Here is a 27,006-nt window from a genome sequence, read left to right on the forward strand (position 1 = left end):
TGTTTTGAGGACAATGAAGCGTGAGAGGAGCCCAATGTGCGAAACTGACATCTTGCCTGATGCTCCCAGAAGGCAAAGTAGGAGTCAGACTCCATCCAGTTTAACTGCCACATGCTCAAGGGACAGATAACTTCAAACCAAAAGAATGTCATTTCCCCACATTGACACTCTATTGCTTTACAAATGTCCCCTTGCTGCCCTCAAAGCATCCCCTCGTCCCCCCACTACACTCTAGTCTTCTTTCTATTGCCAGCCTCCCCCTCATCCCATAACTGTCCTGTGGCTCTGTGTCCCACATGACAGCATTGGTAGGACTCGGTCAGAAGACACCAGAGAACTGGTAGTATGTCACCCTTGTACAGAGTGGTGGGGTCTCAGTCTTTCTAGCCTTGTCTCCCCTCTTTAATTTGAAAAGTTACAGCTACAGCATGGCTCCAGGGACAGTGGTTATCTTATGACAACATAAATGCTGCAATACCTTGGCATAATGTAGCAAATTTCAGCCTTAAACTCATTTTCTATCCATACTGTTGTGGATTTCAGATGACTGAAGAAAACCAATGTTTTGGCTTTACTTGACTTATGTTACCAGAGCGGGCTACGTTTTTAATATATCAATTTGACAGTATTTTCAGGTGTAAAGATTTTGTTTAAATGTAATTTCAAATGAAACTACTGCATGTAGACTTGTGATCAACATGTGTAGTGAGCATACTGGTTCATTTGCATGACCTTTTTGACTGCATGAATAATACATATTTGTTTTATGAAAACAGCTTTTTTAGTAAACCGTATTGATTTACTTGTTCACTATGTGGATTTTAATTTAAAACATCTTAACTTGTATATGGAACACTGGTTTACTTTAATAGTGATATTTATAGTTAATTAAATGTATTGGGTTATAAATGAATTGCACATTGGTCTATAAAATACATAGATTTTCCTAATACAATGCATTGATTTCTGTGTATGACACTTCATATGCTTTGTGCTAGGCTGCTACTGTGCTTGAGAGCATCTAAAATCATAGGCCTGGGCACTATTAGAAATTCAAGAATCCTTTTTAAGCTCATCAGAGGGTAGCTGGCCCTCTGAAGGGGTCAAGGGCCTAGTCTACCTTTGACAGGATTCACTAGAGATAATGAGGCAAGTCAGGTTCACCTGGGATTAGTTAACTCACTGAGTAACTGGGAGGCAGTTCAGGTACCTGGGCATGATAAAAAGATAAGGGCCTCAGTTAGACAAGGGCTCCTGAGGAGAAAGGAAGATCCAGAGGGGAGCTTCCAGGGAACATGAACTAGGAAAAAGCTCTCCAGGCATGGAGGCCTACAAGAGAACCTGAACAAGCACGGGAAAGATGGCAGAGTCCGTAACGGAGAAGCTTAAGACCTTACAGCAGAAGGAGCTGGTGCTGGAGACTCTAGGAGACTTTCAAGTTTTATCTAGTCTCTGAGGTAAAAGCCTTTGAACCAACATACAAGTATTCCTTTCAGAAGGATTTATGAAAGGGAGATATATGGCTGTAAAGCAGGGTGTTTGGCTTCTCCTTGACTAGGCTCTTTAAGAAACCTCATTGAGGGGGGAAACTGAGGCAGGCCACAGAAGCACCACACTTGGCCATAAGGGAGTGCACAGTAATACTGATGATGTAACAGATTTAAAAAACAGAGCAGGCACTTAATTATTTCTTCCAAATTTAGGTTTTTCAATATCCAGATGGTTTACAGACTTGCATATTTATTGCAATGTTCTGTTTAATATGTATGCAGAATTCCACTTGTATCAACTGAAAAAAACTAGGAAAAGAAAGTATAAAATTCAATTGAAGAATATTTCATAGAAATCATTGTATTCCTACCAAAGTCTTACTTCAGATCCTGTACGATTAATTTAACAACTTATGTATCAATATGCAGGCAGAAGCAGAAATAATCTTTCACCACTTCTGCCTTCATCTGACCAGAAAGATGTAATTTTTTTCCCTTAACCTTGCGTATTCTACTGTAGGATTTCCCAATCTTTCCCAACAGAGGGCTCCCAGCAGCCATTAAATTTTTTTATGGGGAGTCAAATATCAGAACTTGTAGGTACGTTAAAATAAAAATATTTACATGCAACAATATATATAGGATTTTCATGATTGGACTATATAGCATTTTCAACGTGCAGCCCATGAGAAAATTAGAGCTAAATTGGTTGCTCATTAACACCTAAACAAATGAGTTAGAACTTAGAAATTTGATAGACTATCCAGAGAAGAACACTCTGAAGTTTTCTGTTGCTATAATAAGCTTTACTGTGCTACAGCAAGGTAGCTCAAGATTTTAAAAAGTGCTGCCTACAAAACTGCTTGAGAGAGAGAGAGCCCGTGTTTAAAAATACTTTTACAAAATTTTGTTAAATTTCATACCGTGATTATGAAAAAGATCAGATTTCTATATGCTAGTGTTCTGTTGTTCTTTTCTGCATTAAGTACAGAGATAACAAAAGCACAGCCTGCCAGCACTAGGGATTGAAATTCTGTAGTCACATAGCAGGTACAACACGAGCAGCAGTAGAACAAGACCACAATCGTTGGGCCATCAGTAAGTCTCAACACTCCTTTGGGCTTTGTTTGGACTATGAAAAATGGTTAACGTACTAGGAAAGCCTGATATTAACTTTGACCTTTTTCCTAGATTTAGCTAGTCAAGTTGCAGCCCAGCCTTCTGTCTACATGACAACATGACCAGTTAAAACTGAGCTAAAGACGGTACCCTACATTTACATTAAGAAAAAGGTTCATTTGAAGCTAGGCTTAACTAGCATATAGTAGCTAAGCCCAACCTAAACTTAACAAACTTTATCTAGTCAAGACAAAGACTTAGCAGAATCACTCTGATGAGAGGATAATTGAAGATCCATGCTAATCCTTGTTCTCTTTGTTGAGACTGCTATAAAGGATGCCAACTGTGATATGAGGTAACATTTGCAAAAGTGCCTAAGTCTCACTTTAAAAAGTGACAGACACTTAGGATCCTAAGTTTCACTGAAAGTCAGTAGCTCTGAAGTTCATATATCCCTTAGACACTAAGAAGCTGATCCAACGTCCACTAAAATATATGGAAGTCTTTCCACAGATTTCAATGGATTTTTAGATCAGCCTTAGGAAGGTCTTTTTGCAGTCCAGCACACAGCCACAGAGGATGGTCAAGGCTTTAGGTCAGGAATCGGCAACTTTTGGCAGGCGGCTTGCCAGGGGTAAGGACCCTGGAGGGCCGGGCTGGTTTGTTTACCTGCTGCTTCCGCAGATTTGGCCAATCGCGGCTCCCATTGGCCGCGGTTCGCTGTTCCAGGCCAATGGGGGCCGCGGAAAGTGGAGCAGGCTGAGGGATGTGCTGGCTGCCACTTCCTGCAGCGAATCGCGGCCAGTGGGACTGCAGAGGTGGCAGGTAAATAAACCAGCCTGGCCCGCCAGGGTGCTTACCCTGGCGAACCGTGTGCCAAAGGTTGCCAATCCCTGCTTTAGGTCACAAATAAGTGGACTGCATTTATAACACTGGCCTAAGAAGTCACCTAATAACATTTCCCACCCTCTTTAAAAACACTTTTGGTTAAATTATAAATCCGTGACATCATAATACATTATGGAAACACTTCTTGTTCCCTCAGTAACCACTTTATGGAGTACCGGAATGCTGCATGCTGACATTTGGAAAATCTTGATATAATTAATTAGGCACTACTGTATCATGTTCATATCTTATTTAATCCAATTAGCCACTATAATATGATAAACTTCTCTATATACTCTGATACAAAATGGTGACAAAACAGAACAATAGAGTAGAATATTGGATGGCTTTCAGCAGACTATTCACACCAGACAAGAATAACAGACAACATACTACTATACAAAAATTATTTAAAAATGTTTCTACCCTGTTAATAAAGACATTACCTACCTAGCTCAATCTGCTGCATCTGCAGAAGTGCCTGTGACATTAGCCAAGATGCACAAATATGCCTCTTATGATTCAATTCTACTCCTTAATAGCTTTACTAATATAACTTTGGAAACAAATGTGAAAATATACACCTGCATGCCTTTTGAATACGCTATAGGGAGCAATCCTGTAATAGTATGGAAATAGACTAGATAATCTAGTTGATGTTTTCGATCTCTAATGCTCACCATTAACTCATCTAGAGTTAATTATAGGTGGACTCTCTTTTTGAACGTGACCCCTTGACTTGGATCTTCAGAGGAAAAATTCAAAAGCTGCCTTTTGTTATATCATGCACCATATCTTCTACTTTTTATATGCTCACAGACATGATTTTACACCAGTTTAACCCAATGATGATTATATTTGCAGTTTCATCTGCAATGTCATCACTAAAGTATGCAGACATATGCCACATTGTAGAGATCAGGTTGATGTTAAAATTTAACTGAATTATTTAACTAGCAACCACAAACAGTAATAGCTGTGGACCTGAACTAAAACCCCAGATTCAAGCACCTCCTTTGAAGTTACAAATAGAAACCTGGATCTAGATTTTGCAATTGGCCTTTATCTCTAAAATACACTCAATCAAAACCCTGGACCTAATTACCCATGAAACTAAATATTTGAAATCTGGGTCCTTCCTTCCCATTCTACCCCCAAATTGGAGAGCCAGGTGTCCAGAACCTCGAAAGAGAAAAAAAAAAAACAGGTCAAGTTTGGCACCCAAAAAGCCATGTCTCCCAAAGTTGTACACCACTTTTAAACATGTGGACCCTAATCCTTAGGTGGCCATCTTTTTACTGCTCAAATTAAGACTAAAGGAACTCAAATTCAGTGCTGAGATTATTTCTTTTTAAAGCTAAGAAACAACACTAACAATCCTTTAACTTACCACAAGTCTCCATCTTCAATAGTCTTGTCATTTGGGGCTCCAGCATGTCCATAGTGCAAAACAGAGGAGTTGTTGCCACTGACATGGAAAAATAAAATACACAGAATTAACATGAAAACAATTAAAAACACAAGGAGAAAGAAAATCGTAAAGTGTAAAATAGTTTTCTTTAAATACCACCAGGATATTTTAAGGCCCAATATCGTGCAACCTGTTGAGGCTGACCTAGAACTGGCTCCAGAAAGAGTCATAACTGCCAGCTTTGTATCCCCCTCGGCTGAGCACAGAAGCTATTGGTATAGCTGAAAATCTAGGTTTTAGAATGTAAGCCGTTTGTGGGAGGGAACATATTTTGTGGTGCAGCCCCATATATGCTACGGTGGTATGTATGTAACAACATAAAAGTAATTTTCATCTAATATCCATCTACTTCCTTCGAGTACTTCTTTACTTTTTAAAATAACAAGTTTCCTTGTTCAAGGTTAAATGTTACAGTGGTATAAAACTGAATCTTCACTATATGATCTGGGATGTTTAATAACTCCCTTGGAGCTACTGGGGCAGGAAAAAATTCAGCTGTTCAAGTGAGCTGTTCAAACTTACCTCTAGCATGGTTAGGTATGAGCCCTACAGGAATGAATACATTCCAGATTGTGAGGGGATATTCCCAGAGTGTAAGATGTCAGCCATGATACAAGGCATAACAACTAACATTTACTTTTTTGTGGAGTAAAAAGAGAAAGTCAGCTTTTCATTGTAAAAAATACATTTTTTATTTTTATAAACCAGACTAAATAAACTGCTGAATCACAGGGGAAGCAAGAAGTCTCCAGAGAAGAACAGGCACTTGTTCCACATTTCTGAAAACTCTCGATTCATTCAGTGACCTATTTTTGGTCACAGTGCCTTGTTTTTGTCTAGTCTGCTGTTATTCCTCTGGGTCTATCAAATACTGAGTTAAAAGATAGGAGAGATCTCAAGCTCTACTGATTTTCATTTTGTTATTCTCCTCAGATAGGTGCTCTCTCATTTTTTACATCACAGAGGCTAAAAGAATTTTTTTATAGCTAAAAATACATGTGTCAGAACAGATATACTGGTAGCATCTGTGTCACTTCTCAACTTCAGCTGTCAATATGTGACTAACCTTTTATCAAAACCTTGCTGGTTCAAATAGGATTCTCTCAGTTCTGGCGAAGGGGTGGCTTAGTGTCTTGGATGTAAATAATCCTAGGCTTAACTCCAGTGAATTCAATGAAGTCACATCAGAGATAAAAGTATCCCTCTGAAATATTTTTGAGGCCAGATTTTTTAACGCTGTACACATGCAGTTAGAGAAATGAAAATACATATGCATTATTTGCAGAGCTTTTACTATCAATGCATATTTAGTAGTTGTGCACAGAAGTGGTCACTTAGATGTCTAACTGGTCACTTGTCCATGAAATTAACATACCTGTGTGTACATTCATAGCAACTGCATATACAAATTCTGCATACATGCAGTTTAAAGGTCTAGGCACTGTTAACATTTTTGATCAATAACTTTTTTCCATTGCTAAGGATTTTCATATTATAAGTACCAAAATCTGAGTGTTGTGGGATTGATTTATGAGGAAAGGAACTGTCAAACGTTAAAAGAACATTACAAGATTACAATATCAAGCACTCAAAAGTTAAGAAATTCCAGAATTAAGATTGCCCAAGCAATCCTAATTTGGCTCCCTGCTGCATATGCATGGTACAGTCTTTACTTACATGATCATCCACTATTTTTTCTCCACAGGACCCCTGCCTCATTCAGTACAAAGATGTGTCAGTGCTCACTTGATGAAACAAAATATTGAATAGCTGCTCATGCTCACTATTCAATGTATGGCCCCAAAGCTTATTTACTGCATATTACCCAAAGCCTGCTCCAAATACAAAATTAATAATTACTCCATGGGCTTTTCTATGGTGAATGTCACTGCAGCATTTGAGTTCTTTACAACTATTAATTTATTTTCACAATACCTCTTTGAAATGCAAGGGTGATATCTGCATTCCACAGATGGGGAACTGAGGCATAGAGAGATTTAAAGTTAAAAGTATCCACTACTGTTAGGTGTCCAATTTGATACATCTAGTACCTGATTTTTCAGAGTTCTTAATGTTATACAGCATTTTATATGTTCAAGGACAGCTCCACTGAACTCAACTGCAGCTGTGAGTACTCAGCACTTCTTCAAATCAGACCCCAGTGTTGGTGTCACTAAGCATAACCCTAAGTAACTCTGGAGGGTGGAAGGCCACAAGGGTATGGAGCCTTCCTGGTTTTAGGCCTCAGCAAACAAGAGTCCTTCCATGTTTAAACTTTAATCGACCTAAAAGGCCTGGTGTAACAGCCGTTATCAGTTGCAACAGTTCTAACTGGTCTAAAGCAGAAATAATGATGCCTGTGCACCTTTAGCAGAAGGACAAGATAACTTGCAGAAGGAAAATTTACTAACGAGCTGCCGCACCCAAGATCACTTAATGCACCAGCGCTTACGTAACTGCTACAGGGGGAGGAAGGAGGAGGAGAGGGAGGGGGAAGACAAAGAAGTGTGTAAGAAAAGAATGCTGCAGCCGGACAGAAGAGGGAGGGGAAACGGGGCCTTGCTAGTCAGCGAGAAAAGTTCTCATGAATATAAAGGAACAGACTGTTTGTTTTAGCTGGGCTGGATCTGAGGCGTACTAAGTCTCCCAGCACCGCTTTGGGATCCCAAATAAACATGTGTTTTCCTTCTTCACCTCGGTGTGTTTATTGGCGCTAAGCACTCCGGGCATGGACCACTGTTGCTCGCCCTGGGCATTCTTCTGTGCCTGCAACACCAGGGTTTCAAATCAGGCATCCAGAAAATGAGGAAAAAATGCAAAAAGTGACCACCTGCAAAAAGTTTGGTTTCAGTGATTTGACTAGCATTACATAGGAACTCTGTGTCAGAAGCAGAGAATCAAATTCTACAGGGTAGTATTCAATTGCCTTAACCAGGAGACTGTCCTTTATCTTCCTGCAATCTCTTGCCTCATTACTACATACCTTCCAACTGTAACAAATTAATTCCTCTGCCTTTCCCTACCATACGACTACCAGTTCCAGTCTCCTCCCTTGGGTCCTGATCTCAGTACCAGTCTCCTTTTCCAATCAATCTCAGCAGGGACAGCTCTGGGCACCAGTGAAGGAAGCATGTAACAGGGGCAGCACATGCTAAGAGGCGTCATTCCATCCATTCTTGGGACGGCACAGTCCATGCACTTTTTTTTTATTTTTGCGCTTCCGCAGGTTTTTTTGTTTTTTTTTTTGCTTGGGGTGGCAAAAATAGTAGAGCCAGCCCTGAATCCCAGTCTCCTGGCCCAGTCAGTTCCAGGCCGCTCTAGCCCCCACCTCCACTCTTAGTTGTGAATCTCTCCCTCACTCTGGGTCCTTGTCTCAATCTACTCTCCCCATTCCATGGTCGAGCTCTTGTCCCCTCTAAATTTGAATCAGGCAACTTCCTTCTCCATACTGCCTGAATATCAGCAGAGGGGTAAATTGAGAACACAGGAGAGAATCTCCTTGCCTTCCATTCTGACTCCAGCACAGCTTGGAGCTGCAATTGCAGAGAAAGTCCCACTCAGTTCCAAGCTGCAGCAAACTCAGTGTGGATGGAATCTTCTGAATTTTCAGCTGCAAAGTTCTAGCTAGTCTCTACTGAGCATGTGCAAACAGTGATTTTTCCTCAAAGGTTTACAATTTAACCAAGTCTGGGCAGATTTTCTTGGGACAGTAAAAGGGACATCCTTGACACAAAGACCACACTCCTCTGCCATATTTCAAGTCCCTGCTGAAAAGCCTGGAGAGACATATTTTTCCTAAGCCTTATTCTCAGACACTATTGAACCATTCTGTCTGAATTTTTTCAAAAACAGTTCAGCCAGAGACATCAACCTGCAAAATCTGGCAAAGGTTTGGCAAAATTATGAGCAACTGAAAACACAGTCTTATAATGGGAAGAGTCAGACAACCTTAACAGTAGACAGAGCTACCAGTCCCACTTTTAATTACTTGGCCAAATGATGAGAGGGTCAAAGAAGAAAATAGCTGTACACATTTATATGAAGGTTGCAAATGCCAAGGACCAAGAAGAATTGTGTAGGTTGATCTAAGATGGTGTAACTAAAAAACATACATTTAGGTCAAACAACAGTAAAAATTCCTGATGATCAAATCAAATAGACTATGGAATCCTTTCCCAAGACAAGCCCTGGGAGTTCTAATTTTTAGAGGGCTGGTCCTGCACATCTTACACTGGCAAAACTCCCATTGAAATGGGAGCTTGAGAGAGTAGAGTTAGTAGGATTAATCACTAAGATTTTATGATTCTATTCATTCTAGTAAGTGTGGATAATTACAGGAATAAATAAAAGTGAAAAAAAATTAAATCTATTGTCTTCTACTATACAGAGCCCTACAGCTGGTTAATTTCTAGTGTATGCATGGGTTGCAATGTTACCATGCATGAAAACAAGCCCTACAACACAGTTTGTCATGATTTTAGCTGTGTTATTTCAATAATATAATTTTAAAAATATTTTTACAAAAAGTGATGATAAAATAAGATAAAAATTATATGAGCAGTTTTAAAAATATATATTTAACATGGCACCTCAGGGCTTGATTCTGACATAATGTATCTGTAGATAACTAGTTTACATATAACCAGTGATGGTATCAGCTTTGAGTATCATGCAGCATACCATTTATGCATACTGATTCTCCTAATTTGTTTTACATAATAATATCAATTTATAATTTTATTATAATATATAAAATGTAAAACAGTCTTCAAAAATGCATGTACTGAAAAACTATGGCAATTTTCGAAACGTGAATTACACAGAATGTTTTCAGCAACAGGTATTCCAAATCCAACAGTGCTAGATTTCAGGTTATGGTTTAATTGTAGAGGTTTATTGTAAAAAAACCACTCCTTTATTAATGAGCATAATTACTATACTTTAAGCCCTATCTTTAATTTAAATGCATAGGAGCAAATATTTTCCTTCAACTGGAAGGACATTTCTGAGGACTTGTCTACAAAGACAATTAGTTTGCGCCAAGTTGGGGTGTTAATCTACCCACACTAGTCTTCTGGGATTTCTTTTCATTCAGCCCATGACCCACTGTCTTCTGCTGCTTCTGTCAAGAGAGAGAAGACAGTCCTTCTCAGAAGACATCAATGTCAGCATTCCATGAACCAGACAGGAAAAAGTGCTCTATGAGTGAAGTTACAGAAGCCTGTCCATCTGGGACCTACAGACCCCACCTCCAGGAAAGTGACATCAGCCCATAGGGAGAAGTTCTAATATTTCGCCAGAAGTCAGCTCAAATGTAAGGCTGCAGCTACACTTTTAGGCTGACCTCAAAGAAACTTTTAAAAATGAAATCTGGATTTTAAATCAGACTGTTCAACTATTTGCTAGTATTAGTTACTGGTGGTAATCTTCAGTTTAGAAACAATTACTTTGCTTGCAGACAACAAAGGTTTTAAAATGGTATGTGACAAATCTATATTTAACCATCCTAAAACTTCAGAAGTGCTCAGCACCTGTCACTCTACTGCCTTCATATGATGTTCAAAACCTCTGAAAATCATGACACATATTTATGTACTTTAATAAGGATCTAGATGCCTATCTTTAGGCAACCAAATTTAAAAGTTTTGCCAGAGGATGTTTTGATTTTAATTCCTTTAACAATTTTTCCAAATTGTTACTAATCTGAAGAATTGGAAAAGACCAGATAACTTGGTAAATTCATGCCACTAAGAGAATACAAACCGCAGGAGTCAGAAAAGTTCAGAACATATTGTCAGTCAGAAAGGACTGTGAAAAGAGAAATGAGCAGAAGGAAGAGAAGTGGAATGTAATAGCAGCAATTAAAAGAGAGTGTAATAACAGAAGCAATTAAAAGGGAAAAACTATAGCAACAGACAATTTGAAGCTAACTATTAGCTGTATATCAGGAAAACCTGAATTAAAATTAAGATACCATAAACTACAACAGCAAGCTACTTCCTCTGTGATTTAGAGAGAATAATTTTAATCCAAAAGGGAGCATTAAGCAGCTTCTCCACACTTCTGGATCTGAGAGAGACTGGAAATATTTTTTATTATAATTAAAAGAAAGGGGCAGAGAGAGTTATTAACTCTACTAACATGACTCAAGAGGATTTATAAAGGCTCACAGATACAAAGAACCGTTTTACTTACCTATTCTCATATAACTAGAATAATTTGATGTGGAGAGCTGAGATAACCAATGGAGAAAACTAATACCTGAGAAACACTCAGGTCTGAGGTAACAGCTGCCAAATAGCTGCTGATCACACCTGTGAAGTAAGAGACTAGAACTCTTGTAGCTGCACCTTGGTCAATTTTTCTGGTCTCTCAGAGTGTATCCCCTAAGGTGTTCAACTTCCAGCCCTTACCCATCTCAGGATGGAATCTCATGATTCTTCTACTCCTACCTCAGGATCTGGGTACTTTGCCCTGTGTATACCATTGCTTAGTACTGTCCAGTAATATTGGAAGTAATGTATTCAATAAAAGTATATAATATTTTGGATATCCTATAGAAGTTTTCAAGTTCAGGTGAGAGATTGCAGAGCTGTGATTCTCTAATGCTGCTTTTTCATTTTTGCAATATCTGATGGTTTAACTAAAATGCTCAATATATCATTTCAATGTATGTTTTTAAATTTCTTATGACATTATTTTGGGCAACTGTTATAAAGCAAAGTAAGGTAGACAAGGGAATATCTTTTATTGGACCAACTTCTGTGGGTGAAAGAGATACACTTTCGAGATAGAGGTCTTCTTCAGGTCCTGTGTGTGTAGCTTGAAACCTCGTCTCATTCACTGGCAGAAGTTGGTCTAATAAAAGATATTGCTTTCTTGTCTCTCTAATATCCTGGGATCAACACGGCTACAAGGATACCTTTCTTTATTTACAGTGTTCATTTTAAAAAGTATATGCGGCTGCGAGGTGGTTGCTTTAGTCTTTGAAAAGTGACACTGTGGTCTGAAAGGACTGGGCCTGGGACGAAGGAGCTCCTGAGCACCAGTTCTGGCTGATTTACTGAGTGACACTGGGCAAGTCACTTAACTTCTCAGTTTTCTCCAGCGTAAAAATGGCTACTTACTTATCTCCCAGGGATACAGAAAAGGATAATTAGTTAACATTTACACAGTGCTTTGAAGTAGTAAAGTGCTACGTAAGTGCAGATATATCTGAATATATACATTTAATTATCAATAACTGTAACAAGGTTGGCATGCACCTCGCATGGACACCCCCTTTTCTCTGGCTGATATACCTGTAATCACAGTCTTTTTTCAGGGTGGCACCAGCCTCTCACAGGCAGCCCTCCTTTGGTTGGTTGGGTGTGATCCTGCTTTTGGTTTTAGTTCTTATATAGGGGTGACATCCAGCTCTCACGAGCACCCCCCTGGCTGATAGTTCTCTTGGTGGATCTTCGAAGACTCAGCCCTCCGGACGATCTGCATACATTCACCACGTCTAGACTACGCGCCGTATCGGAGCGTTAAAATCGATTGCTCGGGGATCGATATATCGCGTCTAATCTAGACGGGATATATCGATCCCTGAGAGCGCTTATATCGAATCCGGAACTCCACCAACCCCAACGGAGTTCCGGAATCGACATGGCGAGCCGCGGACATCGATCCCGCGAGGTGAGGACGGGTGAGTAAATCAATTTTAGATATTCAACTTCAGCTACGTTATTCACGTAGCTGAAATTGCGTATCTAAAATCGATTTTACCCCGTAGTGTAGACCAGCCCACTGTCCCTTCTTGCACAGTATACAGTCCCGAGTTCTTGGCATGGCCCTGGTATGGGGCTGTAGCTCTTCAGCTTCTTCCCAGAGGCACTGTCTTCTTCAACCCAGCCAGGGCCTATGTCAGTACCTGCCATTGGTGGCGTTTCAGCAGTTCTCTCTGGGCTCAGTCTTCAACCAACCCAGCGGGGCTCACCTCAATACCTCTCTGGCCAGCCCAGGTTCTGTGCTCGGTCCTCCTGGGCTTCAGCCTGCCCGCACTGGCCTTCCTCCTGCTGCTCTTCCTGCCAGCCAGGCACCTGGCCTTCAGCAGCCTTCTCTGGGCTTCAGTCCTGTCTGCAGTGAGCTGTCCTTGGTACTGCTGCTCTTTCAGCCAGCCAGCCAGTTTTCACTCCTGGAGCTCCACACAGCAACTAAACTTCTCTGCTCTGCTGCTTGTCTTATGTAGGGCCCTTCTGGCCCCAGATTGGTTGCTCCAGCAGCCCCTCTGATTGGCCATTCTTCTGCAGCCACTCTAGGCTGCCTGGGGGACTTCTCTCTGCTACATTCTCAGACAGGCTGATGCAGAGCCAGGAGGCCTCCAATAGGGCCTCCGGACCTAGTCCATCCTGCCACAATAACCAAATACTGTATTCTTGTTTAATTGCATTTATGCACATCTACAGTTAACATTACTTTTGAGGTGATACACTTAAATTACCTAAAGACCTTCAAGGTGCAGTCTGATACCCAAGTGTGCATTCAGCCATAATAACAGTTAGTAGTAAAGTTTATTGATTTTTAAGGGTGACTAATCTGTATGTAAAGATGTAAACTGAAATATTTACTCCTACACCTCTACCTCGATGTAACGCCACCCAATATAACATGAGTTCGGATAAAAGGCAGTAAAGCAGCGCTCCATGGGGGGGACGGGGGAACAGGGCTGCACACTCCGGCAGATCAAATCTAGTTCGATATAATGTGGTTTCACCTATAACGTGGTAAGATTTTTTGGCTCACGAGGACAGTGTTATATCGAGGTAGAGGTGAATTCAGTTACCTACAAAACATTGAAATCTTTGTACTGTCTTTGACATGTTGATTTACCATCCTGAGATGATGATTAGCAACAATTTTGATTGCTTACACTGAAAATTCATGCAAAGTTATTTATTTCTGTACTGAATTGCAGCACTGACTGCTCTTGATTTCTTTTTTTTTTGTAATTTGTTTAATAAAAACCCATTTAGTTACTAGCACTCAGAACTTTCAGGTACCTCTATTTCTTCAGAAAGGAAACAGTAATTTGAAAAGAGGGTGGGGGAACATGAATGAATTAGTGAAGTCATTCCTATTTTGAAAATCCAGCCAGAATTTAGTAGATATTAACTGACTATGTCTGTATAATTTTTACTTAACTGAACAGCAAACTTGTGTTTATTTCAAAACACTATTTCTCTATACAAATTAGAACAGGGCTTGTATCTCAAAGAACAGATTCAGTTAGATAAGTATTTATTAATGTTTAGAACTACAAAACTTGAAGCTACTGGACTCAGCACTAATAGAGTAACAGGCTTTAACACACAGTTCCAATAGTTTGATTTTTGTCCAATTCAATGATCCCAAAGAGTCATCTTTACAAGCTATTTATTTGTTGTATATCTTAAATGTCTATTTTCTAAGAAGCTTGGTTCCTAATATATGAGAAAACATGATTACCTTCTACTGTTAAAAGTCTAATATTAATTTAATTCATAAAGAGGATCCCCCTCCCCTGAGTGTGCCCCACCCTCGCTCTGCCTCTTCCTGCTCCCGCTCCTCTCCCTCCCCCACAGCGCCTCCTGCCCACCGCTGAACAGCTGATCAGTAGTGGGCAGGAGATGCTGGGGGTTGGGTGGAGTCGGCGCCTATGCTCTGACATATATGCACACCTTAAACATGGTGATGACTAAACATGGCGTTCAACAGCCTGAAAACCCACACTTAGGGGATCACTTTGGCCAGTTTCAGTAGCAGACCATCCTTCCAGACTGTTGTAAGCTGCTGACAGATCGATGAAAGCGGTATCTGTCTTGAATTTTCATTTGAATTCAGCCTCGATGTTTGTAGTGAGAGCCAGAACCTGGTTGCAGCAACTTCTATCTGGTCAAAAACCAACTTGCTTCTTGGATAGGCTGCTGTCCACAGTGGGCCCGATTTGGTTCGGAATCATATGCTCCATCACCTTGTAGTTGATGCTCAAGATAGAGATTGGTCTATGATTAGAAGGTGATCTGTAGGTTTTCCAGGCTCTAAGTGCAATGACCTTGGCTTCTCTCCACACACAGCAGATTTCATTGGTCTGCAGGATGTTGGTGAAAAGCTGCACCATCCATTTCCATGCAAGTGGACCCAGATAACATATGAACTCAGGACAGATACCATCTTTTCCCAATTCTGTGGCTGCAATGGTGGCATTGATCTTCTTACTTGTGTCCAGACCACTAGGACAACGGAGTGCACATGGACATTACCTGCTGAAATTGATGCTGGATTTGTCTCTGATACTGTTTGCTCACAGGCTGTTTTGACGTCCACTAAATTTTAGCAGTGATGGCACTGGCTTTCACCTGCAGGCTAGTGGCATATGTGGGATTTGCAGCCCTCAGGTGTGTCAGCAGGTTCCAGGTGCACCTGCTCCACTGTGTGAAGTTTAGACCTTCTACACATTCAGGCCACCATTTCCCCATTGCTGCATCCATTTGACGCCAAAAGGGCTTTTCCAGTGTCGGTCTCTCTACATTTGTCATATCTGTGGAGAAGCTCTTGGCTTTCTGAAGTTCAGCATGGAATGTATGACGACCTGTGTCTCATGTGTGTGTTCTTCTTTGCAATGGAGATTAGGAGTGCAGTAAAACAGTCAAACATCTTTGGAGCAAGGGGAGCACAGGAGATTGTGTTGTCCACAGTCCTAGTGAAAATGGTCCAATCTACTTTTCTGATGGTCCAGCGCTGCGCCAATCTTGAGTAGAGAACTGGGATTTGAATGCCAATATGGGTCAGTACTAGTCTGTACTGGCTGTTTGGGAAGTTATCAAGGTTGATCTACAATATGAGTATTGGTGTGCCTGAATCATCTTTAGAAAGAAACATCAGATCAGGACAGCATCCTCTGCCTCATCTTACAAAATGGAAAGTGATGCACTGTTCTGCATCAAAAAGGAGGAACATATCATTTGCCAACATGCAGTGTGTCAGTTCTTCACCTGCAATGTTGCTTGCTGCATAGTCCCATTGTATGTGGTGACTATTAAAAGTCGTACACAAATACAGCAGGATCCTGTGCATTCTGTAGAGCTGGTTGAGGCCACTGTGTACCAGTTGGTCTATATACATGAATGATGGTTAGCTTGCCATGGAGATTATGGTTGTTTCTTTTGTGTGCTATAGGAAGTAGAACCACATATTAGTTCATCTCCTGCTTTATATAAATTGCTAGCCAGTATTTTGGATGGTAATTGCTGGCTATGAATGTATAGCCATTGATTTTGTATTAACAGACTTTTTTTCATTTGCAACATCGATCGCCTGGAAGACAAGGCCATCGATGTTGGTCATTTTCAGTATTTTCTCCAGGTAGTCACACTAGGACTGTGAGAGGCCTTCAACATTCAAAGGCAGGTTTGATCTGCCTAGTATGTTGGCCCTGAAAAATCTGGCTTATTTTGTTGCTCTTTTCACCAGGAAGACGACCATCTTTACAAAGTCCACCCGATTAAGTGGGAAACCACGACTAAGGTCATCAGACTAGTGACCAAAAATCAACTGTTGACCTCCCAGGAAAAGAGCAAGAACTCTCAAGTCAAATGAGAATAAAGGGCAAGCTTTCAAACAAATTAGGTGCACAACTCAGTACCAAAGTTGCATATGCAATTACTATAATTTTACATGTAAAGAGAGTAAATGCATTTACAAAAAAGAAACCAAGCATTTTCTGCAAATGGCAGAAAAAAACAGCAATCCAAAAAGTGCCCTTTATCATTTTTTCCCATGAGTGATACTGAATGCAACAACTTTATGAACCTAAAATTTAGCTTAGTTTCCAGCATAAAGGCCATTTTATACTATTTGATACAGCAACCCTTTCATGGTAATCAGCGAGAGATCGGTTGTGGACTGAAGGTACTATATGGCTCTAATTTTGAAAATCTAGCCATGGATCACAATGAAAAATGCAGTTACACCCTCTTCACAGAATGAGTTTTACATCCCTGTAGTAAAATATTTACTGTTTTCTCTTCTAGTTCTACATATTAAAAATTTATGTTTATAGAATTACTAATTATATTTTAGTAATATTAACAAAAATATAATTTCAACAGCAGATGTTCAGCAAGCAAAGAGAGTTGGAGCAAAATTTCCTTAGAAGATTAGTTTATTTGCAGTGTTTAATAAATTCAGAGACCAGGAATTTTGAAAATGATATGAAAGCCTTTTTTCTTTTCTCTTGTTGTTTTTTTTTTTAAGAAAGAATGTTTCAGAGAAAGTACTTTTTTTTTTTTTTTTTTTTTTTAACTACAAAGAGACGATATTAAGTCTTTCTTTATATGCTGTCATTAAAAAACCTAATGCCCCACAAATGTGGGCATAAATGTGATACTGGCAATATTGGCAATCATGTAATCTGAGTGCAGCAGAATCTGTAACCTATCTAGTTTACACAGTGCTAGCCATCTACCTGATATTTTCTCATTAAAAAAAACTTTAAAGCTCACTTTACTTGTTTCCAAACATATATGGTAAAAATAATTTTACACACTTCCAATGGGATCTTGATGATAAATATTACAGAAGTACACAAAAAGATCTTACCTGCCACAGATACAAGTGTAAGAAGTATGGCGCATGCCACCGCGAGTATAGCAATAATGCTGAAACAGGCTGCAAATAAAAAAAATCAGTAATTAATAATTTATTCAGAAACAACACAAAGCAAGCAAGCAAGCAAGCAAGCAAGACTGCACTGAACGAGACCTGTGTGTGAAAGTCCCCCTACTATCTGACAAATATCTCCCTGAATTTCTGCTCAATTTAACAATCAAATTAGCCTACATTCTCTCATCTCAGTCAGTTTGTATTTTTCATTATGTACCTGTCATCAAGCCTGGTATGAAGCTTTGCAACAGAAAAATACTGAAACTGCAGTGATGCATGTTTAATTTCTGAAGAATGGTAAATTGCTTTCCTTAGTAACTCAGCACAGTAGAACAACTTTGAAACACACTGGTTTACCTGACCTTAGAACCAAGTAGCTAATAAATAGTTAAAGGATCAAAGGCTGAAAACAATTGTTAAACTGCCTGGTTCTAAGATTACAGAGTTGAATAAAATACCTCCTTCTGGCATATCTGAAACACCAACTACAAATACAATCCACATTTGTTGCAAACCCCTACCTTAATATTTTTCAAAAAGGAAATGCAACTCCTCAGATAGGCTGGTTCTCTCCACCGACAGAGGCCTACCTAAACAAAGGTAAAGGAGTTTTTTCTGGTGTGGACTCAGGGGTCGCACTGGGAAAGATGATCCAAGGCTAGCCCAAGCCTTTTCAGAGTTTCAGGTTTGCACACCACTGAATTGGCTCTGACACCTTCGTTTGGTCCCTGCTAGTGCAGGTTGATGCAAACTAGCAGTGTACGTGGGAAACTGCAGGACAGTTGCCCGTGCTGCACCTGTTCTCCAGATAAAAAGACTTTATTCTCCCACAATCCGGCACATTTTACTAGTACAGTACTACAATCCACAGTAAGCGTAACAGGAAAAAAATGTGTGTTCTATTACACACTGAAAACATGAAACTACTTATTTTCACTTAAGGTGCTTAAATACCTCAGTTATCTTACCATTCAAATGTGAGCAATGAAATAAAGATCTGGATCTCAACACCAAGACTATACTGTAGTAAATAAGAGCCAGACAAGAAAATATTACAAAAGTGCTTGCTTTATATGAATGAAATAATGCATTCTGGAAGTTTATTCTCTTTGCAGCACTGTCCTCCGGGGGGAGCTATTTAGCCTTGAAAGTACAAAAGAATTTTCATATTCCCAAATATTGCGCTGTAAAAGTCCTTTGCACATGACGGCAGATGTGCCCACAGCACAATCACTACAGGATTAGGTGCTGTAAGAGGTAAGCACATATCACGGACCCTTTTATTCTTTGTGAAATATGCTCTAATTACAATCCAATCCCTTCAATATTGAATGGATTTGGACAACTCATTTGTTGTAATACCAAAATCATTTCATTAAACACAGAGTAATAATGGTGCCATTCAAACTTCAGAGACATTATGATTTTGTCCTTTTGTAATAGCAGCCCACAGAACACAATGTTCATTCTTTGAAGGACATTAAGAGTATTACTTAAACAACCATAGAGTCAAAATATATTTCAAAACTTCCCAAAGGGATAATTAATTGAAAAGATAAACACCAACCCCCCCCCACAAATTATGCACACAAGGAAATGAAAACAGAACCATATCTCTAAGGACTAAATCCTGACTTTTCAGGGAGATGCATTTTATAGAATTTTTCCTCATCTCTAATTACAGTATTTCACTAGTTTTGGATCTCTCTGGAAATTTAGAAGTGAAAGAGAAAGTCAGAAGGAGAGGATAACAATACAGGAGTCTGGGAGATACTCTGAAATTATGAGATGGGATAACAAGAGCCCTTCTAACTTTCGCAACTGGATGCTATAAATCTTTCATTTGGCAGTCACACATTCAGTTTCCACTATCACTTCACCTGTCTCCATGACATATTTGCATATAGAAGTCTACTATTAAAACACACACCCAAATATTTTGCCCAGTTCCTTCTTATATTTGTATGTATGTATAGCAGGGGTAGGCAACCTATGGCACGTGTGCCGAAGGCAGCACGCGAACTGATTTTCAGTGGCACTCACACTGCCCGGGTCCTGGCCACCGGTCCGGGGAGCTCTGCATTTTAATTTAATTTTAAATGAAGCTTCTTCAACATTTTAAAAACCTTATTTACTTTACAAACAACAACAGTTTAGTTATTTATTATAGACTAATAGAAAGAGACCTACTAAACCCACTCAAATATATTACTGGCACGCAAAACCTTAAATTAGAGTGAATAAATGAAAACTCGGCACACTACTTCTGAAAGGTTGCCGACCCCTGATGTATAGTAATGCTTACTTAAGTAGCTTTCAGTGTTATTTTTACAAACCCCTACATAGTATTTAAGTGACTGAGTGAAATATTTCCTTTTCTCCAAAGCTTTCAGTAACCTTCTAAAGTGCTTTAAAAATGAAATAATGAAAGCTGTAAATTTCCTTCTATCTTAGATGATATAAAGATAGCAGGGCTTATTTTTCCATGTGACAAATGACCACACATTTGTAAAGCTGGAACTTATATGAAACTTCATGCAGTAATGTAACAGTTACCTTTTGATGCATTCTCAGTTTAGCAATAAAAGGTAGTAAAATAAGTTAAGAGATGCTACATATAATCTACCTTTTGTCTGAACTTTCCATTTCCTGCTTCCAAAAATGGTTACACTGGTTGTTTCACATGTTATGGATTTCTTTTAAAAAAGAAAAACTAAAAAGGCATTGTTAATGTGATTGAGCCAGGGATAGTGTATCTGTACTGGATAACGTGTTTTCCACTAGAGACAGGAGTAAAATTATTCACATTATTGTATAGTTACTTTCTCAGTTGGGTGATTCATTATAAACTATGTGCTAACATGGTTGCCATAGAAAAAGTCAAAATCTGCCAACAGTGGCACCTGATTTCCAGAGTTATTTCTTATTGCAAGTACAAGATATAACTGTAGCACTTCAGATACTACTGGTGGCTTTTTCAAGTTAACAACTGTATGTCCAGCATCTTAAAAGTGGCCTCTATCACTCTGGGTGAAATCCCAGCTCCATTACAGTCAATGGGAGTTTGAGCCACAATTTCACCCCACATGCTGTAGTTTCTGTAAGAACTTTGCATTGAACTATGCAGCTTATAGTTATATGAAACAGAATATATTTTTCTGAGTAATAAATTTGATGGATCTTCATGGCATTCTCCAAGTGCAATGCAAAAGTTAAGGGAGCGAAATACTGCAAGTTGGACATATGACTCAGGGCTTGTCTACACTTACTGGAGGATCGACGCTGTGGCTATCAATGTATTGGCACTAGACCCGCTAAATCGACCGCCAATCGCTCTCCCATCGACTCCTGTACTCCATCTGAGTGAGAAGAATAAAGGGAGTCGACGGGAGGGTGGCTCCCGTTGACATCGCATCTAAACTAAGTCAATTTGAGTTATGCTATTCACATAACTCAAACTGCGTTGCTTAGATCGACTTTTCACTTTAGTGTAGACAAGGCCTAAATCTGGAAATCCATACGCAGTTATGTTGGAAACACTGTGTCTGGCATTTAGGCTAGCCACTTTTTTGACCAGCTGCAATGTATGTTTAGTATGGTTTTATGTTGAATCTGGATCATCTGTCTAAGAATTTCTAAAGCATGCATCACAGGTGCTAACAGTTGGCACGTCTTTTTTTCCCCTCCCCTTTTAAGTTTCATAGACAGTATTTCCCCTTTAGAGTAAATGTATTTTTTGTCACCCTGCACACTATATATCTTCATGGTGTATACAGATCAGTCATTGGTCTATTTATGTCAGATGTTACCCTGTTTATCCACGTGGTTCTGTTTGAACTTGTATGTTCTTTTTACTGCTTTGAAACGACAATTTATTTTTTAAAAGAACAAATACCATCAGGTAGTTTTCATTCAAAATTCAGCTTTTTAAAATTATTATAACTGACTGAAAGCGTGTCTTCTGGAGTTTAAGGATAATCTTAAAAACCGACCTCTTTGTCATTGATTTAAAAAAGGGCAAACGTTAGCCCCTATTTTATTACAGCTAAAGAAAATCTAAAGTATGAGCTTACTCCTTCTTAAATCTGAAGCATCAGGTAATCTTATTCCCACAGCTATGCCTATTCTTGATTACTTTATTGACAATGCTAATTTAAGGGACAAGAAAATTTACCTCCTAGAAATGTTGGATTTTGAGTCACTGGAAACAACAGAGAAGCACTGACACAGCTACAGGGTGACCAGTGCCTTAGTTTTTCAACAAACAGCTTTTCCATTATTTTCTTCAGGACTCTTATCTTAGCCGTTGTTTCATTTCCTGTTGGCTTCTCTCTTAACAGCCTTGTTTGATTTAACCTCTGGCATTCAGATAGGTTAATATCAAACAGATAACTTGAGGAGCATCTTTTATAAAAAATAATACACAACTCCCTCAGTTTCCACAAGCACATACCAGTATTTTCAATATCTTAAGCGGTTATTGCATACAAGTCAAACCACCTTATTTTACTGTAAGAAAATTTTAAAGACCACCTGATTGTTTAAGGGTTTTTCAAACTATTTTAATGTAAAATCTACTTTGGATTATCTCTTCTGTCAACAAATGACTAGAATCTTTCTTAGCATACTTTACACTTGCTGTGTTTGTGCTTTTATGGCAATCCTTAGGTGGGTTTCTAATGCAGTATCTTACACGCTGGTAATTCTAATGGGATCTCTTCACCAGGAAAAAAGAAACCAAATAAAGTATCAGTTTAATTTTAACATGGCTTCACTTAATACCTTGCATGCATGGAATAAAGGAGCAAAATCCAGGAGTATTATCAATATTCATTAACTACTTTTTTCACTTTTCTCTTCTTTTGACATCTTCCTCTTTGTAATATATGACCGATCCCCATACATTGAGTATTTATTTCCCAGAAAGAAGTGAACGTTGGGTGAACTGAACAAAGAATATGTTATTTATGATTCTTGTCAAGGGTGTTCTTTTTTAACAGATAATGGATGTGTAGAAGAGAGCAGTATGCTATACATCTCAGCTAGTCTCTTTTGAGGCCTGATATTTTTGGACCAAGAAACTACTACTTCTAAATCACATGAAACAAATAAAATCTTTTGAATCAGTACCATCTATAATTATATCAAGTGAAATAGAATGGTAGAGAGAAAAAATATAGGGGATAGAGTGCAGAAAGTAGAGTCCTTTGTTACTTTTTCTATCAAGAATTTAACTCCAATTTCTATTATTGTGACAGATACATGACAGTGCTTCTTATGCTTGACTTCCACTGAGCCAAAGTTTAATTTAGTCGTCAAGATAGTTTATTTAATGCTGCAATTGAGTTAACACACATGGGTAAGTACAGAGAAAAATTTTCATCCAAAATGAAAGAAACCAATGATGCTTATTGGCTTAAGTGAGATTCTTCAGTAAATACATGGATCTTGTACTGCAATGCACACATATTTCATTCATTTCTACTGCATTTCAGCTTCCAAGTGGTATTCTATCGCAACCTTTTGTGCTATGTACAAAGGACAATTCCCATGGGTTTTTCATGCAATATCAACATTTCCAAACATTTCCTCTTCCTTCCCCATTTTGATATGAACAATTGGAGTTATGGCCCTCAGCATGTGCTCCTTTTTAGGACTTGGGGGATAAAGGGAAGAGTACTCAATTTTCCCTTAGCAATCACGGAAATGCTTACAAACATGCTTAACTTTAAATTATGAACTTAAACCTTGCTTTAGTTCTTCAGTTTTGTATGTGACATTGAAAAGCCTGACATTTTCCTCCTGGCCCCAAATCCTTCCTACCCTCCAGACTCTTCTCTCTATTTGGAAGGAAAAGTACAAAATAAGTGAAACAGAACGCCCACACAATCCACCCCCAACACACACCCTTCCCCGCCAAAATTAAATTGTCACCTATTTTAAATGAGTACTAACTGAGCCTTTTGTCCATATTTCTTCTTCCCTCTGCTCTTCACCCTCCAAAATAACCCTTTCTGCTCTCAGGTTTCCAACCTTTAGTATCTGCTATAGATCTGACACCCTGGAGTGGATAGTCACTCAGAGAAGGGAGAGAATTCTTAGCTGCCAGCCTTCTGCCCCTTTCCTTTCCACCTCTCCTTCTGTCTCCCCCAACCTTTACAGCCAGATGCATAAAGCCCTTAGAGGCTGGTAGAAGGCAAAGATTTAAAGAAATCAAAAAAACTTCCTGGTGTCTGGCCAGAAACGTGAAGAAATCATCAGGTGAACAGAATCTGGAGAATAGTGCTGCAAGTCTGAGAGTGAAATCTTGTCCCCATTGAAGTTAGTGGCAAAAATCCCATCAATTTTAGTGGGGCCAGGATTTCACCCTACATCTTACAATCATAGAATCATAGAATATCAGGGTGGCAAGGGACCTCAAGAGGTCATCTAGTCCAACCCCCTGCTCAAAGCAGGACCAATCCCAAACTAAATCATCCAACACACAGTTCTCTGTCTTAATCAGGCACTCAGAAAACAAAGAAATGGCATCATCCACATCTTTAAAAACAAGATGAAACAGAGTGTCATCAGCCTTCTCATGGCACTATGGCCCAAAGAACCTTACAGTGTCTCCTGGACAGGAGAGGCACCAGAGTACGCGTGTGATTTTGGGGTGAACAAACAGCTACTTCACATTCTCCTCCAAGAGCTCCCTGGAAGGATGGAACAGAACACAGAACACAATCTGGTTTGCTGCTTCAAGATTCTGGAGTCATTTCAACAAAACCACTTGCTCAGTGGTAGTTTAGGAATTCATTTTTATATGATGTAGCAATATGGTGTAGCAGGCATAAAAATGCCCCTTTTTGTAGAATACATAATATGTTGAATGGTCCAGGAAGATATTCATTGGGTTAATACATCATTAAAATATTTGTACCAAAACCAAATATTTACCTTAAAATAGTTACATGAGTTATCACTGTGCAGTTTAAGACTTTCAGATATGCAATAATTATTCAGTGTACCTTTGAGGAAATTGCCACTTAATAAAAAAACCATTTCACATTTCAAAACTATTGTTGTTTGAACAGATCCTCTTAAGACTCCCTTTGAAATGCAAGCAGGTGGTTTTGAACTAAAGAGTGGAAAGAGAAACAACTAATGTGAGTTCTGTACAGAATTCAGAATAAATGTTTATGGGTGGAGTTGTCAGTTTTATGGGCGGAGTGTGGAAGCTGTGCACTGAAATATCTTGAATTGCAAAGGATGAATATGAAGCACCCTTACCTTTCGTATACTATAACCAGCACACACAGCCAGATTTTCCAAAACTGGTCTCCTTTTCTATGCTGCAATTGGTAGCCACAATTTTGATCATTTAGACATTTACATACCTGATTGCACCCACAAATAAGGTGCTTACAGAAGCCTAAATAGTCTATAATTTTGCATCCACAGTTACCAGTGGGTGCAATTTATCTATTGTATCTGAAGTATTTTTAAGGCACTCACCACCATAAATATGCAGAATTGCAGACACAAAAATGAAAGCACTAGTTTAAGTCTGGCAGATAATCAGTATCAATGAGTGCACACACTTTTTTGAACAGTACTTCATTTTCTATCCTGAGATACGAGCATAAACAGCATACATAACCAAGAATTAGCAACAGAAAGCTTCATAAGTGAAGGGCAATTTTCTTAATTCTCCAGGTTACGATGAGAACCTTATTGGTTATCTGGAGCTAACTAGCTACTCAGATTTAGTTGACTGAAACTCAGTCTCATTTAACTTTTAGTACACTGGTGTACATTTTCAGTTTTATATACTATGTGCGCAGAATTTTTTTCATACAAAAATGTTATACATAAACTAGTTGGAAGAAATAGTCAGTGAAATTAAAAGAAAGAAACCGTCATGTCCACTGGGCACAAACAATGAGCTCAAGGCTGATGAAAGAACAAGTAACATTAGTACTAATTGTATTCTGAAGAGTGAAGCTTTATCCTATAGCTCCATGGCAAATATACCCAACAATTTTGTGAATGAAACAATACTATTTCAATGTCCTGCACAATATCAGAAATTGCTCAGAACACAAGTTACCACCCCATTAGCAAGAGGACTATACATAACACCTTTACTTTATTAACATTGCTACAGATTAATTTCTAAAATCCAATCACTTGCAAGTTGAACTTCCTCTAATGAAAAAGCTTCTTATAAATTTAAGACCTGAGTGGGGCAGTGTGTGTGCATGCACACATTTCTAAATTTCACTCTCACTTTTGAGATTTTTAGTGCCAGTCAACAAAAAAAAGAAGGTAAGAGATTGTTCCTCAGATTATGTTTTAATGTCCTAAAAAACTTGCAGAAAGAAGGACTGGTCAAACTCAGGGACTGATTCTTGATTTCAGTGGGGCTGTTTGAAGTGTAAGGGGATGCTTGAGTTGAGTAAAGGTGCCAAAATCAGAACCTTAGTAAGTAGGCATGAAATATAACTGGTTGCATGTCAAATGAACCATAAACAGAACATACATTCCAAAGGAGGACTATAATAGCACTGAAGATGTGAATTTCAAGAGTAAGAAACAAAATGATTCTACAGAACAGACTTCCATACAGCTTCTGCTTTATTTCCAAATATTGTCTCCTGTTGGTTTTCCAAGAAGTTGTGCCACCTTTCTTGCACTCTATCCTCAAAATAAATGGATACCCATCCAGAGTTCAGGACAGGAACGAAAAATGAAATTACCAAAAAGATTAAGAAAAAAATAAATTTATGAATGATAGTGCCTGACAGGTGGAAAACAGAATACAAGACAACAGGATTGTGGGCTTTTAAGATCACAAGAGAGCTAAGCATACCATGATATCTGTTTCACCAAGGATTAATACCACGTGGAAAAAAGAAACACGCAGAAAATCCATAAATAATACAAAATCCAGCACTCTTACAAATATCATGTATGATTTGCAATGATTGAAGGAATATGATATTCTTAGTTTAAAAAGGGAGTTACTTAGGTGAAGGGTAAGTAGCATATTAATTGGATAATTGGGAATTATAAATTGTCTGTCTTATCTTAAAAGCAACTGAATAGATGAGATGACATAAGCTGATATTTCTTAGATCTTTTTTGATTAAACTACTTATTTTCCTGGATTTCCCAATGGTATTTGGGAACGCACAAGGCAGGAATAAATGTTGAGCGAGAAGAGGGAGATTAAGGGTACGTCTACACTGCACGATTATTTCGAATTAGCTTAAACCGACATTACAAAACAGATCTAATAAAATCGGTTTAGCGCGTCCACAGTGGGATCCCGAAATCGATTGTTTGCGTCCATGGTCCAAAGCTACCATC

The 27,006-nt window shown here is 38.9% G+C and overlaps 1 protein-coding gene across 2 annotated transcripts in view; it reads right to left on the reverse strand.

Moving 5' to 3' along the window:
- The window catches only part of PEPD (peptidase D), a 243,908-nt gene that overhangs the window by 82,439 nt on the left and 134,463 nt on the right, over positions 1-27,006 (reverse strand). For both annotated transcript variants that reach the window (XM_075073631.1, XM_075073630.1), the window contains 2 exons: positions 17,590-17,658; positions 4,888-4,965 (listed from right to left, as the gene is read on the reverse strand). In XM_075073631.1, coding sequence (XP_074929732.1) covers positions 4,888-4,965; positions 17,590-17,658 — 147 coding nt within the window. The remainder of the gene's footprint in view (positions 1-4,887; positions 4,966-17,589; positions 17,659-27,006) is intronic.

Source organism: Chelonoidis abingdonii, chromosome 19 (genome assembly GCF_003597395.2).
Source record: "Chelonoidis abingdonii isolate Lonesome George chromosome 19, CheloAbing_2.0, whole genome shotgun sequence".
Classification (NCBI taxonomy): Eukaryota; Metazoa; Chordata; order Testudines; family Testudinidae; genus Chelonoidis; species Chelonoidis abingdonii.